The sequence below is a fragment of the Coenobita brevimanus genome, chromosome 100 (assembly GCF_032717465.1).
Source record: "Coenobita brevimanus isolate Jiangsu-jjx chromosome 100, ASM3271746v2, whole genome shotgun sequence".
In the NCBI taxonomy this organism is placed as follows: domain Eukaryota; kingdom Metazoa; phylum Arthropoda; class Malacostraca; order Decapoda; family Coenobitidae; genus Coenobita; species Coenobita brevimanus.
The window spans coordinates 60,255,280-60,268,318 of NC_137053.1; the positions used below are offsets into that span (position 1 = coordinate 60,255,280).

Genomic DNA, 13,039 nt, shown 5'->3' on the forward strand with positions numbered 1-13,039 from the left:
AGAATGTGTGTGCATTTATAAGCATTACCAAACAGTACTCCATGCTATAAAAGAAGATGACAACAAGAAACTGGTGCAACCCCACATGCAACTTATGAAAGGCATGAACAGAGCAATGAGTGACAATCTAGGAGATTCTATTCAGACTTGTGAGTGAGGCATTACTGTGGCTACCTTCCACAGGAACCTTCCTGATGTTGACTGGCTCTTCCTGCTCCGTCAGGCTACCAGATGAATCCTGGGCATCACCACCGTCAGGCTCACTAATGCCTGTTTGGTCTGGGCTCTCAATGACTCCACCCTCTCCTGGAACCATGTCTTGTTGTTGATGGGTGTTTTAAGATGGGGTCAGGGTAGAGTAAGTGTTGTCAGAAACAGTCATGGTGAGCTAGGCGATGCTAGAGTTAGCTGAGTGTTTTCAGCATTTATCTGATACAGGTATTGTCAAGTGAGACTAAAGCAAAACATTTTTCCTATTCAGTCTGATTTGCTATTTCACTGTGTATGAGTACTTGTGACTGTTGGCAAAGGAGCAGAGTAACCTTTACCTGGTGTAGTTGTTCATAAGTAAAGCAGAATATCTAGTGTTTTTCAACCTGAGCAACTGAATAGCTATTCCTACTGTTTCTGTGTACATCAGCCATGTGCCGATTGAGGTCAGCCATATTCATGCATTTAGATGAGCAGATAATCTTTTAAAATTTTGTAAAAATTATATTATCCTGTATATTTATAAGTGGATGAACATTAGCTATTGTGTTGTATGTCAGTCTGGTCGTAAATGGTTTTGCAGTACAGTTACTATACTTGACAGAGAGATCATGCATGTACATAAAAATTACATTGAATACTACCAAATTATGTCACTCATGTAACAAGTAGCTAAAAATGACCTTGCATCACCATCTCGCTAATACAGTACCTGTATTCTTGATTTGTTTCTAAGCATAATTAATGGAGTTTATAAAGCAAAGCCTGTTTAAGCTCAGGTGATTAAGGTAAAGTTCAAGCACACTTGTTGTCCATGCCAGTTTCACTTAGAGTTTCCTTAAAGTGGTGTACAGCTTTGCCATGTAAATAGGCAATAATCAATTTTCCAGGTTTCTACATTGTTGTCATCAGTGTTAGTTTGAAATAGTTTGGGAGTGTTTTTTAAGCATTATTTCTGACACCTCTTATTACAGCACATGTGGAGACTTTCTGTCCCTTTGGTTAAGAAAGAAAGCATACTAACAAATAAAGTTTCTGAATGTTTTAAAATGATGACTAAAAAGGGTGGGAGTGGAGGCCCTGTACCCTCCCCATCCCCAATTCCTATCTTAGTCTAGGATTCTAGTGACCACACTGCACAGTACAGTACCTGTGTTGCAAGCAGTCTCTTGCATACTGCGTCATTAGAAGGGGAGAAATAGAGAGAAAGTAATAGATGCTCAGTTTTTCATCTGATGTACTGTATATCCCTGTTGAGATTAAGGAGTTTTATTTTGACACTCACCATCTTGTGTGGGTTAAAATATATGACAAAATGAAACTTTTTTTTTTGTACTGATCTGTAGGTTGTAACTGAACCTTCATTTTCAGGCACTTCACACTTACATCAACTGCTGTGAGCTTCAGTACCCTCATTGACTCCAAGGGTGTTAAATCAGCACAGGGACATGCAGCATTTTTCTCTACAGTACCATGTAAGTTGTACCCTGCAGGCTTACCACCACAGAACAGTGCCCCTTTATTGTTGTTCTTATACTGCAGGGTGTTGTTCAAAGGTTCAGAGTCTTGAGCCATGGCACAGAGCAACTTTCCTTGTAGGGTGAGATAATTCTTATCATTTTCTTTTGTGTTGCTGGTCATGGTTCATGGTTCAGTTTTGAGCAACTCTATTTGTGAGTGCTTTGCCATGCCCACTGCTCATGAAGTGGCTCCAGGCAGCTTAGTGTCAATTTTGCATTGCCCTCATGCCCATCTAGTGTAACTGCTGTACACATAATTTCCCAGAGCTCCTTGTGCATGGACCACTCCAGCAAATGGATTTGAGTACTGTATGTAGTCTCATCTGTGTCAACACTCAAGCATTGCTAAAAATCCTTATTTCTTTTATTAGCAGGAGGTAAAGGCACCAAGTTAATGCAACTTGCATGTGTTACAGTACAGTATTTATTTTTTTACTTTCCTGCATTTTCTTACATGGTTGTGTCTTACTTTGTCATAATCATATCTTGCCCATGGTTTGATTTCGTTTTTACCTTTTCTTGTTTCTGTATTTGCTTCTTCCATTTCCATTTCATTGTACTATATCATTCATTTGCATTAGTGCTATATACTCTTTGATACTGGCACTAGGAACTCATCATACATGTCAGGTAATTTATGCAATTTGAGCCAGTATTAGCTACCTTGCACAAGCTAGGTGGCAGTTAAGTGACCGTCTCATAAGAGCTCCAAGGTAAAGAGGGATCGTGTACTTTGTGCTTGGAATTTTTGCACAAGCTGCTTCCCAAGTGTTGTAAACTTTGAGAGATGGCTGCACTTACAAAATGTTCCGAGCATAGGCTTAACGAAATTGTGAAGACCCCAGGGCAAGCCTCTTTATGGGATACCTGCCTCAAAAACTTCATCTTCAGATTGCATACTTACATGCATTAGAAGATGCTAGGTATATGGAAGTAGCAGGTGTGTACCAAGTTGTTGTTGTTGTTGTTTTACTTGAGAAAACTTTGATTTAAACATTCTCTGCACCCATACCAGTGAACATACACTACCTATTTCCACAGGGTATTCCTCCCCACCCTGCCTCATCACCTGCCATAGTCCCGACCCAGCTAATCCTGTACATTCTACCTTTATGTAACCCCCACACCACCACCATCCCCATGACAGAAAATCAGAAACCATTGCCTGAATGGGAGTAATTATCTGCATGGTGCTTCATAGGCATAACCTGATGTGATCTAAATTGACAAGAATGGATTTCATGAACTTGAAGTGGCCTGGAAGGGGTGGGTAATGGTGACAGTAGTGGTGGTGGAATATGTTCAGTCGTGGTAATGGTAATGGCACAGTAGAACCTTGGCAATGCTACATTTTTTTCTAACCTGACTGAGACCTCTAGGCCTTTCAGCTCAGCTAATAGTTAGGTGTAGTCAGACTGGAGGATTGATGAGACTAGTAACTGAGGAAATTTATTCCTGCCAAATAACTAAGGCTTAATGAATTTCATACAAGAATTACTCTACTTAGTATTCGTGTTATGGGAGTGACCCAGTTCATTCAGATAAATCTATAGTTGACCAAAAATATAAGGCTAAGATCAACCTAATGGATGAATAAAAGGGGTTGCATGGCCACCTGAAATGCCAACGTTACTCCAAAGGAGAGATACAATGTTATAGTAGACCCAGAGAAAACTCAGCAGCATGCAGAATTGCTGCAATAAGTACTGTCATGGTTGTTGATTTGTTGTTGCTCAGTCTTGGTCTTTCTAGTTGAACAGACCCATTGATCACAGGTATGCATTTGCATCTATGGAGACATCCTGAAGGTACAGTGCAGTATATACACCATGTAGGAAACAGCATCCCCTTGTGGTAGACAGTGCCACACTGAGGTCGGACTAGGTCTTCCCATAGCGAGCTGCAGACAACTATGGAGAGGTTCGGTTTGGCTTGTAGGAAAATGTCGCAGGTGTTCCACCCAGGTTCAACAGCATCATCACATGTAGGCTACTTGTCAGTACCACTCTCCTGTTGGTAGGATGTAATTTAGTATGTTATTTTTGCTGTTGTGGCCTCAGGCATCTGAATTTGAACCTGCGGAGTGCAAGCTGAAGTTATCCTGCTGCTGTCCACCATCCAACTTTCAGGGAATAGGGAGTTTCTAAAAACTGAACAGAGTGGAGAGGATGGAGAACAAGAGACTAATGAGGAGAGTGTATGTGAGTGAGGTGGAGGGGGGGAAAGGGAAGGGGATAATGAGGATAAGGTGGAGGGATGGAGGGGAAAGATATGTAAGAGAAGGGGTTGTGAACTGGGGGGAGGCCAGAGAAATGGTGAGGGACAGGGCAACATGGAAGCAGTTTGATTGTGGCCACCTCTTATTGAATTATGGCGACTGGCTAGAGATAGATACTGTAGAAGTTCTGTGTGATCTCTCAGGCAGCCATATACCCTTTAGGCATGATCCTAGGGCATTTGTCAGTAAACATTTTGAAATGCATTTCTGACTTCAGTTTAATGGAACTGATGTTAGTATTTATAGAGGGAAGTATAATACCCTGTAGTATACAGAGCTACAAATAGCCTGGTGGTCTAGTGGGTGTGTTGCATGGATGAGTGGTTAAAGCATTGGCAAGACATTAACCACTGTAGCTGTTGTCTTGTAACTGATCATTGTTCTTTCCTCAAATTCTAGTCACTGTTAGATTTGGTAGAATTAGTTGTATCAGAAGTAATACCTTTAATCTGCAAATACCCTTCACACCTTCCATGTTTTCCTTCATATGGAAGGGTTTTAGACCATAGTAAAACTCACAGCAACAAAACTTTGGTGAGACACCAGGACTGTCCATTATATCGTAAATGTTTTTTGGTGTAGCCTCTAAATGAAACTGAAAGTACAACAGTCAGCAACAGTAACATTAACTGAAAGCATATTAAAAGGATTTACTTTATTGCTAAATTAAGCTAATTAAATTCAGATCCTACTGACCTGGGTTGAATGTGGTGAAGGAAAATGTCTCGTTGATATCACTGTAGCCATACTCATTAACTGCTGTGATTTGAACATGATAGGTGGCTCCAGGCTCTAGTTGTGTGAAGGTATGAGAACTCGAGTGGTATGGGGAGGATGAGGTTGTCCCAGGCACTGTAAAGTTCACCCATTGCTCTTCCAAGTCACTTTCCTGTGGTGCCAAGATAAATGATCAGTATTGTGCTCCTTTCTCCCCCCCCCCCTCACACACACACACACACGACTGCAGTTTAATTTTCCCTCTTTTAAAGCAGAGCTATTGTAGTACAATCTTTATTTTTTATGTTTCTATTCCATTTGGTGTGTTTTTGAAAGGTACTCAGAGTATGAGGTCCAGGGGAAGTTAGGTGAGAATCAGGGATCTTTCAGTCTCAGATTCATACTAAAATCAAGTAGGCTACAGAATGTGTGTGTATAATTTTACTTATTTATTCTGTTTAATTGTTTCAGCCTTTATCCCCTCACGGGAGAATGAAGGCCTGTGGATCGGCTACTGAGTTCAGAAATTAGAGGTGAGTAACCAAATACTTGTCACTGAGTGGCATTATGTGAACAGTAACATGTAGAGGTGTATGGTATGTAGGAGGACTACTGGGCCCTGATAGCAGGCTGTGAAGCCCATGCCCAGAGTCGGACACATAAAAAAAAAAAAAAAAAAAAAGTAAAGCCAAACCAACCCACAGGTTTAAGCCCTTGTGGGCCACAACCAGTTGAAGAAGAGAATTCACATCCATTCATTATAATGGGGATAAACTTGATTACTGTATTTTATGACTGACTTGCAGAAGTTGGCAAACCATTTTCTACTGCTGCCCTATGTAACAGTGTTAGTCACCCCTCCGACAGTTCATTGCAGAAGGGGTGTACTGTATGTGATCAATGGGATTAATTAATATAGATACTTGTGACTCTGCATTGATTATCTCTTGAACCAGTGACCAGATCATCTTCAAACGTTGCACAGGTGTTGAGTAGGTGGAACTGAGGAAGTGATTCGATTTTTGTGAAAATTCACATGGGGTAAGGGTGAGAGTGGGGGATCCCAAATTTGGAGCCCAGTGATAAAGAAAGGGAGCACATTTTTCAAAATGCCATAGGAGGCAAATGGTGAGAGATAGGTACATGGTTACTCTTAATCAGTAATAGGAAAAAATACATGGGGAGTCTATTGGCACCGTTACATTTGACCTTGGGCAACCTTGAAAGGTCAAAGTCAAGGTCACACATATTTTGACTGCTTAAATCAGCCAGATGGTGAGAGATAGGCACATGGTTGCTATTAATCACTAATAGGAATTCATATATGGAGATTCTGTTGGTACCATAAGATGTGACCTTGAATGACTGAAAAGACTAGGTTATTCAAATTTTAAAGTTTTAAGCCTCAGAAACTGCCATTTCTTTTGGTAATATTACTATTATCAAGTCATAAAACTTCATTTAACCCAATTCTCTTTCACCCTAAGTGACTTTGACCCTAACTCAGCCAGTGTGGGCAGGGTGTTGTGACCTCAGGTTACTTGGCTCAAGTTACTTGTTATTTTTCCAGCAGGGAGTTTTGCCACACTAGAGGACTAACCATTCCTCTACAGAGTACCATCAAGGATAATAGTCATAATACAGTAGCCACTGTGCTCTATATAACTTGTGTTATACTAGTGTTGTTTTACTTCTACAATTTAGTTTCTTACGGTGTACATGATGTTATTATTAATCAGATTAGTTGCATAGAGACAGTACTATATGCAGAAGGTTTATGCACGTCATATTTATCACAAACCATCAAATGAAAACACATTCTTTTGAACTTACATTCTTGTAAGCAATGTGGTATGTTATGACTGGTGAATAACTCTCCACATGCCAGATCAGTGTGTAATTTGTGTCCATGTCTCCTTGTGGCTCACTATAGTACCTGCATAAAGAGGAAAATGATTTGAAAATTCATATGTAACATTGAATTACGGCAAGACATGTAGAGGAGAAGAACAGTATTTAGAAAATCATATACAGTATTCATTGGGATGGGAAAATGTAGAGGGGAAGGACAATAGTAAAAAAGAAATTATATACATTAGTCGAAGGGTTGCTTTATTTTCTTAAAAATAATTATAATGTATACTCTATCTATCTATCGCCAGACGCCTTAATCCCGTACGGGGTGGCCACAAACAAATTGCCTCCACGTCGCCCTGTCCACCGCCATTTCACTGTCCTGCTCCCAACTCACACCCCCCTCTCTCATATACCTCTCCACTCCGTCCCTCCATCTCATCCTCGGTCTCCCCCTCCCTCTCCCCCCCTCCACCTCATTCACATACACTCTCCTCATCAGTCTCTCACCCTCCATCCTCTCCACATGGCCAAACCACCTCAGTATGTTCCTCCTAACGCTTCCTATCACATCCACATCCACACCACAACGCTTCTTTATATCCTCATTTGTCAGCCTGTCTCTCCATGTGACTCCACAGGCTCCTCTTAAATAACTCATATCCACTCCTCTCACTCTTGACTTGTGTCCTTCCAACAATGTCCAAGCTTCACTTCCATACGTTAGAGTTGGTATCACAATACTGTCTTGTAGTAACTTTTTCACTTCCATGCTTACTTTCCTGTTTCTTATCACTGCTTTCAAGGAACCAGCAGCCATTTTTCCTTGTTGTACCCTTTCAAGCACTTCACCCTCCAAACTTCCATCCTTACTCATCACACTCCCCAAGTACTTAAACGTACTCACATTTTCCATTTCTTGCCATCCAACCACACTGTACATTCAGTGACTTCACCTCTCTCAAAGACCATCACTTTACTCTTCCCTACATTCGCCTTTAGATTCTGTTTCTTACACACTCTCCCAAACTCATCCACCATGCCTTGCAGCTCCCCTTCGTCTTTACTTAACAACACAGTATCATCTGCAAACAACAGTACAGGGAGTTTCCAGACACTACCCTCTTTCACTAGGGCCACTCCGACATCCACTGCCCTACCTTGTATCTCTTTTATTACCCCATCCATGTACAGATTGAACAACCATGGAGACATGACACATCCCTGTTTCAACCCAACCTTCAAATAGAAAAATTCACTCACTTCACCATCCACACACACTGCAGCCTTAGCACCATCATACATACTCTTTGCAGCATTCAACAGCTTCCCATCTACTCCATACATTCTTAATACTTTCCACAATCCTTGTCTATCCACCCTGTCATATGCTTTCTCCAAATCCATGAAGGCTGCATACATCTTCTTTCCCTTCTCTAGAAACTTTTCCACTAAAGACCTAAGAATGAATATCTGATCTACACAACCTCTTCCCTTCCTAAAGCCTCCCTGTTCTTGTCCAACTAATTCCTCTGTTATTTCCCTAACTTTGTCAATAAGTATCCTACCATACACTTTTCATGTTACACTAAGAAGACAAATGCCCCTATGATTACCACACACTTCTTTTTCCTCCTTTCCTTTGTACAAGGGAATAATTATACCTGACTTCCAATTCTCCGGGACTCTACCTTCCTCCCAGGCCAATCTGCACATCTTCCACATCCATTCTACCACTATCTCTCCCCCATGCTTCAGCATTTTACCACACAATCCATCAATTCCTGAGGCTTTCCCCAATTTGACTTTCATCATTGCTTCCACAACTTCTATCCTACTGATTTCTTCCTGTCTTCTCACCTCCCTCCTTCTCCCAGCCATTCCCTAGCCACTTATGCTCACATTACTTCCATTCTCTATGTTCAACAGTTCTTTAAAGTGTTCTCTCCATCTGCTCACTTTTTCTTCCTTCTCCACTAGTAATTTACCATTTTTATCTTTCACTCTCCTATTAACTTCACTTCCACTCTGTCTTACTCTTTTCACCTCATTCCAGAACATTTTCTTACAGTCCCTCCACTTTACACTCAGATTCTTTCCAAATTCCTCATTCGCTCTCTTCTTACTCTCTCTTACTAATCTTTTCACCTTTCTCTTCCTTTCTACATATAACTCTCTCTTCCGCCTCTCAACTTCTTCCACACCCCTATTTCTCATCCATTCATTGTAGTCATTCATTCATTGCCAGATGCCATGTATCCCAAACGGGGTGGCCAAGGGCTTAGAGTTAATTGTTTTACAGGGAGGGGCACTAATCTTCCACTAACCCCACTTGACACGTAGGGAGAACGTTATGTCAACAGCATCTGGTGTTCCCAGGCGGTCACCCATCCAAGTACTAACCAGACCCAACGTTGCTTGCTTTCTTCTTTTGTGCTATAGCCTGTCTCACATCTTCATTCCACCATGCTGTTCCTTGCACCCCCTTCCGTCTTCTCTTCATCCCACACACCACATCACATGCTGCACGTATTTCTTCTGTGAATATCTTGCACACACCTTCCACGTCCCCCATCTGCTCCAATTTATATTTACCCAATCGTTCCTCCACTTCCCTCTTATATTCTGCCTTTTTCTCATCCTCTTGTAACCCTTCACTCTCCTTGCAACTACTCCTTCCACCCATCCTTCCCTTCTTCTATTTCTCCATCTTACTTGGATCTTGATTCTGGCCACCACCAAGTAGTGGTCAGAAAGTCCACTCCTCCAACCTCTATAAGCTCTTGCATCCATTACACATCTTTGCAACCTTTCATCCACACACACATAATCGATCATTGTCTTCCTTTCATTCAGTTCACCACCCACCCTTCTCATCACTCGCCATGTATACCTGTGGATCATTTTGTGCCTGAAGAGGGTATTGGCTATCACCAACCCCCTCCCGGCACAAACGTCCACTAATGCACTGCCATTCTCATCTGTCTCAGCAGGCACACCCCACTCACCAACTATTCCATCCACCTTCACATTCTCTACTTTACCATTCATATCAGCAATCAAAAACACTCCCTCATTCCTCCCAAGCTTTTCCATGCACATTTCCACATTTGTCCAGAACTTTTCTCCCACTCTGCTCGCACGATCTTGCGTTGGCACATACACACACACAGTCACCCACATTTGTATTCCAACTTTCAATCTTTTCCACACACTCCTTGAGCCAACTGATCCATACTCTCTTATGTTCTTCTTCCATCTTGTACTCACAACAATACACACGCCTCCTTTTGCCCTCTCATTCTCATGTGCCATTAATTCTTGTCTTCTAATTCTACACCTGACTTAAAGAAAATTGTAGGCAGAGTTCCCTACCAAGCAAAGAGCAGTATTATTAAAATTGAGCAAGGGAAGGTGTGGACTAGCTCCCAGTTTCTAGCTATAAGTTCTGAAACACATTATGATGATGGAATATATCCGACCTTCCTGTCTCGTTGTTACCTTCACTGTATAATGTGGGATGCAGTTACATGTGTTACATGGTGACTTGCTTGCACATTCATGCTCCCGGTTTTAGTTTTAATTATATGGCCAAAAGACCTGTTTTTGGTGGTTCAGTACTTCTCTTAACTCAATGAGTAAGAGTGTCATTGTGAACTGTTCCCCATGCAGTCTTACAAAGCTTTGAACTACAACTTTAACACTGGACTACAGAGAGAGAGAGAGAGAGAGAGAGAGAGAGAAGTGAACAGGACCTTGTCCCAACAACAGACTGATCTAAAAAGTTTGTGTAATGGAGGTGAGAAAGTTTCATACCCGCAACCCAGCCTTCAACTTCCCTCCAGATGCGTGGGATTAGAGGATAAACGGACACTGTGGCTCACAAGTGGACATTATCTTTTATTACTGGTAATTATTTTGCAAGTGTGATTAAGATTTTTCTTTTTTTTTCTTACTTTTACCCTTGTTGACCCTTAGGTAATGTACTGTATGTGATTAAGTTCTCTAATATTTTCTTATTTTTTCCCCAAGCTGACATTGCCATTCATCTTACCTGACTGGCTTAGGACGTCCCAGCAGGCTTATAACAGCAGAGGCATTGCCCATGAAGTTTGTTGCATTGCAAGTGTAGTCTCCAAAGTCATCCTTCTGAACTGTGTGGAATTGAAGCGAGTACCTGTGTAATGGAGGTAAGTTCATGAACAAAAGGACTTTTGTCAGATCTTTATGTTGGCTTTTGATAGTCTTCAGGCAAGTATGGTCATTTTCTTATCAATGAATATGTAAAGATATAGTCATTATCCATGCACATATAATCACAACACTCATGTTATCATATAAAACATTGATATGTTACATGAATTGAGCATCATAATTTTCAGTTTTAATCTAAACATTAATGAAATTATATAAAACTATCTTAGAATGTAAAAGAAACTGATTACTTGGCCTTTGATATAAGCCCTAGTTTTCATTTGGTCATTTAGATATATTGCAGTCATCTCTGTAACATGCAGAGTGCTTCTGTCTATCTCTGTGGCACATTTGTGTAAATTTCCTAAATATTTGCCACTGTAATATTGCAAACCTTAATTTTATTCACTCCCGACATACATGCACCTCATTTTCACTAAATAAAACCATTTGTGTTGTACTAGATTAGGCACTTCAATCAAGTCTTGTTTCATATCAACCCTGCACATTCCTTAGATACGGAAGGCACCCTAGAGATGAATTGGTTCACTGAAAGCTTTATCTAATCCTGTTCAGGTAAGTTTCTCTCTCTCTCTCTTTGTCTCTCTCTCTCTCTCTCTCTCTCTCTCTCTCTCTCTCTCTTTGTCTCTCTCTCTCTCTCTCTCTCCCCCAGCATGAATTATTCATTCATCATTCATTCATTGCCAGACGCCATGTATCCCGGACGGGGTGGCCAAGGGCTTAGAGTTAATTGTTTTACAGGGAGGGGCACTAATCCTCCACCAACCCCACTTGACATGTAGGGATGCCAACAGCATCTGGTGTTCCCAGGCGGTCACCCATCCAAGTACTAACCAGACCCAACGTTGAATTAAAAAAAAGAAAAATCCTCTTACTGGGTGTCAGAAATGAAGGGGTAGACTATTCCGCTTTACCTTTGTGCTGCATCTACAGCCTTGTTGAGCCGGAGCGGGTCAACTGGTTGGCCTCCAGCACGGTACCACTTGATCTGGGGCCGCGGTTCTGCCTCAACAACACACACCAAGCTGGCATCATAGTCAACACCCGCATATATTTTAGCAGACTCAGCGTGTACCTTTGGAGGATCTGTGCAGAGAATTACAGTCAGTATTTCATTTGAAGTATAGTATGTGTGTGCAAGGTAAAAAAAAAAAGTTCTAAAGTGCAAGTCTAGGATGTGGGCAGACAAAAAAAAAAAAAAAAAAAAAAAGCTGTTAGAAAATGACAGTTTTAACAAACATTTAATGTACATGAAAAAACAAACAAACACCATAATGGTGGTTAATTCATGGATGATGGGTGGAATGAAAATCATCATTATTATCATTTGGGTGGGATGAAGTAGAGTCCAGAGAGCCAGAGAGAAATGATAGAATGGGACAATAACCAAAACTGACCAATTGAATGAGCTATGCTCCCATTCACTCACCAATCAAGCCACTGGAATCCTGGCTTCACCTGATGGGTCAAAAAGCATACTGCACTTAGCTTCATACTCACCTGTCTGACAAAGTCAATCTGACAATTGTCATGTTGAAAAGGGGTGCCAAACCCAGGTCTTACACTCCCCTGCACAAAAATTAATCAGCCAGCTCAGTCGTTTGTCAGTTCCATAACCTCATTAATTCCCATACCTCTCTTTCTCACACGCTCATTTACCATATGTATTCACCTTCTTCCAGGCCTACCACATCTCTTGTCACCATCAGGTTTGCTCAGATATATCTTTTCACCACTCTGTTCACACCTATTCTCTCCAGATGCCCATAGTATCTAAGCCTTTATTCTTGTACCGGGACATAATCACAGCCTTTTTCCACAGTGCTGGTGTAGTTTCACTGATCCATGCCTTTTTGTATATCCCAAACAAACAAAGTTAAATGCATCAAAGTGAGCAACAGGTTCCACCAGACTCAGCCCATACCTTGATAGGCTGTAAATGTGACTGCAAGTGTATGTAAATTATGTATACAGTATAAGATTTGATGGAAGTGCTGACAAGGATAAAATGTGAACAGTAGGTGGCATGAATGTGGATGAAAATTCAGTAATAGAATTGGGTAGAGGGTCTGAAGATAACTAGAGGACACCATAAATGTTGAGAGACGGATAAGTGTGTGAGATATGTGAGTTGATCTTTTAATGAATGTACAGTACATTATATTCTGTGGGTGTCTATAAGAGTAATTACAGCATGTTCAGTAGGTTGAATATGGTAATCTTTGGATGTTGAGTGGCCTGAATG

General features: G+C 41.1%; 1 protein-coding gene across 3 annotated transcripts in view; it reads right to left on the reverse strand.

Moving 5' to 3' along the window:
* The window catches only part of LOC145414588 (protein amalgam-like), a 128,619-nt gene that overhangs the window by 10,664 nt on the left and 104,916 nt on the right, over positions 1 to 13,039 (reverse strand). For all 3 annotated transcript variants that reach the window (XM_080284110.1, XM_080284111.1, XM_080284109.1), the window contains exons 9-12: positions 11,709 to 11,880; positions 10,634 to 10,756; positions 6,559 to 6,661; positions 4,705 to 4,897 (exon numbers count right to left, since the gene is read on the reverse strand). In XM_080284110.1, coding sequence (XP_080140236.1) covers positions 4,705 to 4,897; positions 6,559 to 6,661; positions 10,634 to 10,756; positions 11,709 to 11,880 — 591 coding nt within the window. The remainder of the gene's footprint in view (positions 1 to 4,704; positions 4,898 to 6,558; positions 6,662 to 10,633; positions 10,757 to 11,708; positions 11,881 to 13,039) is intronic.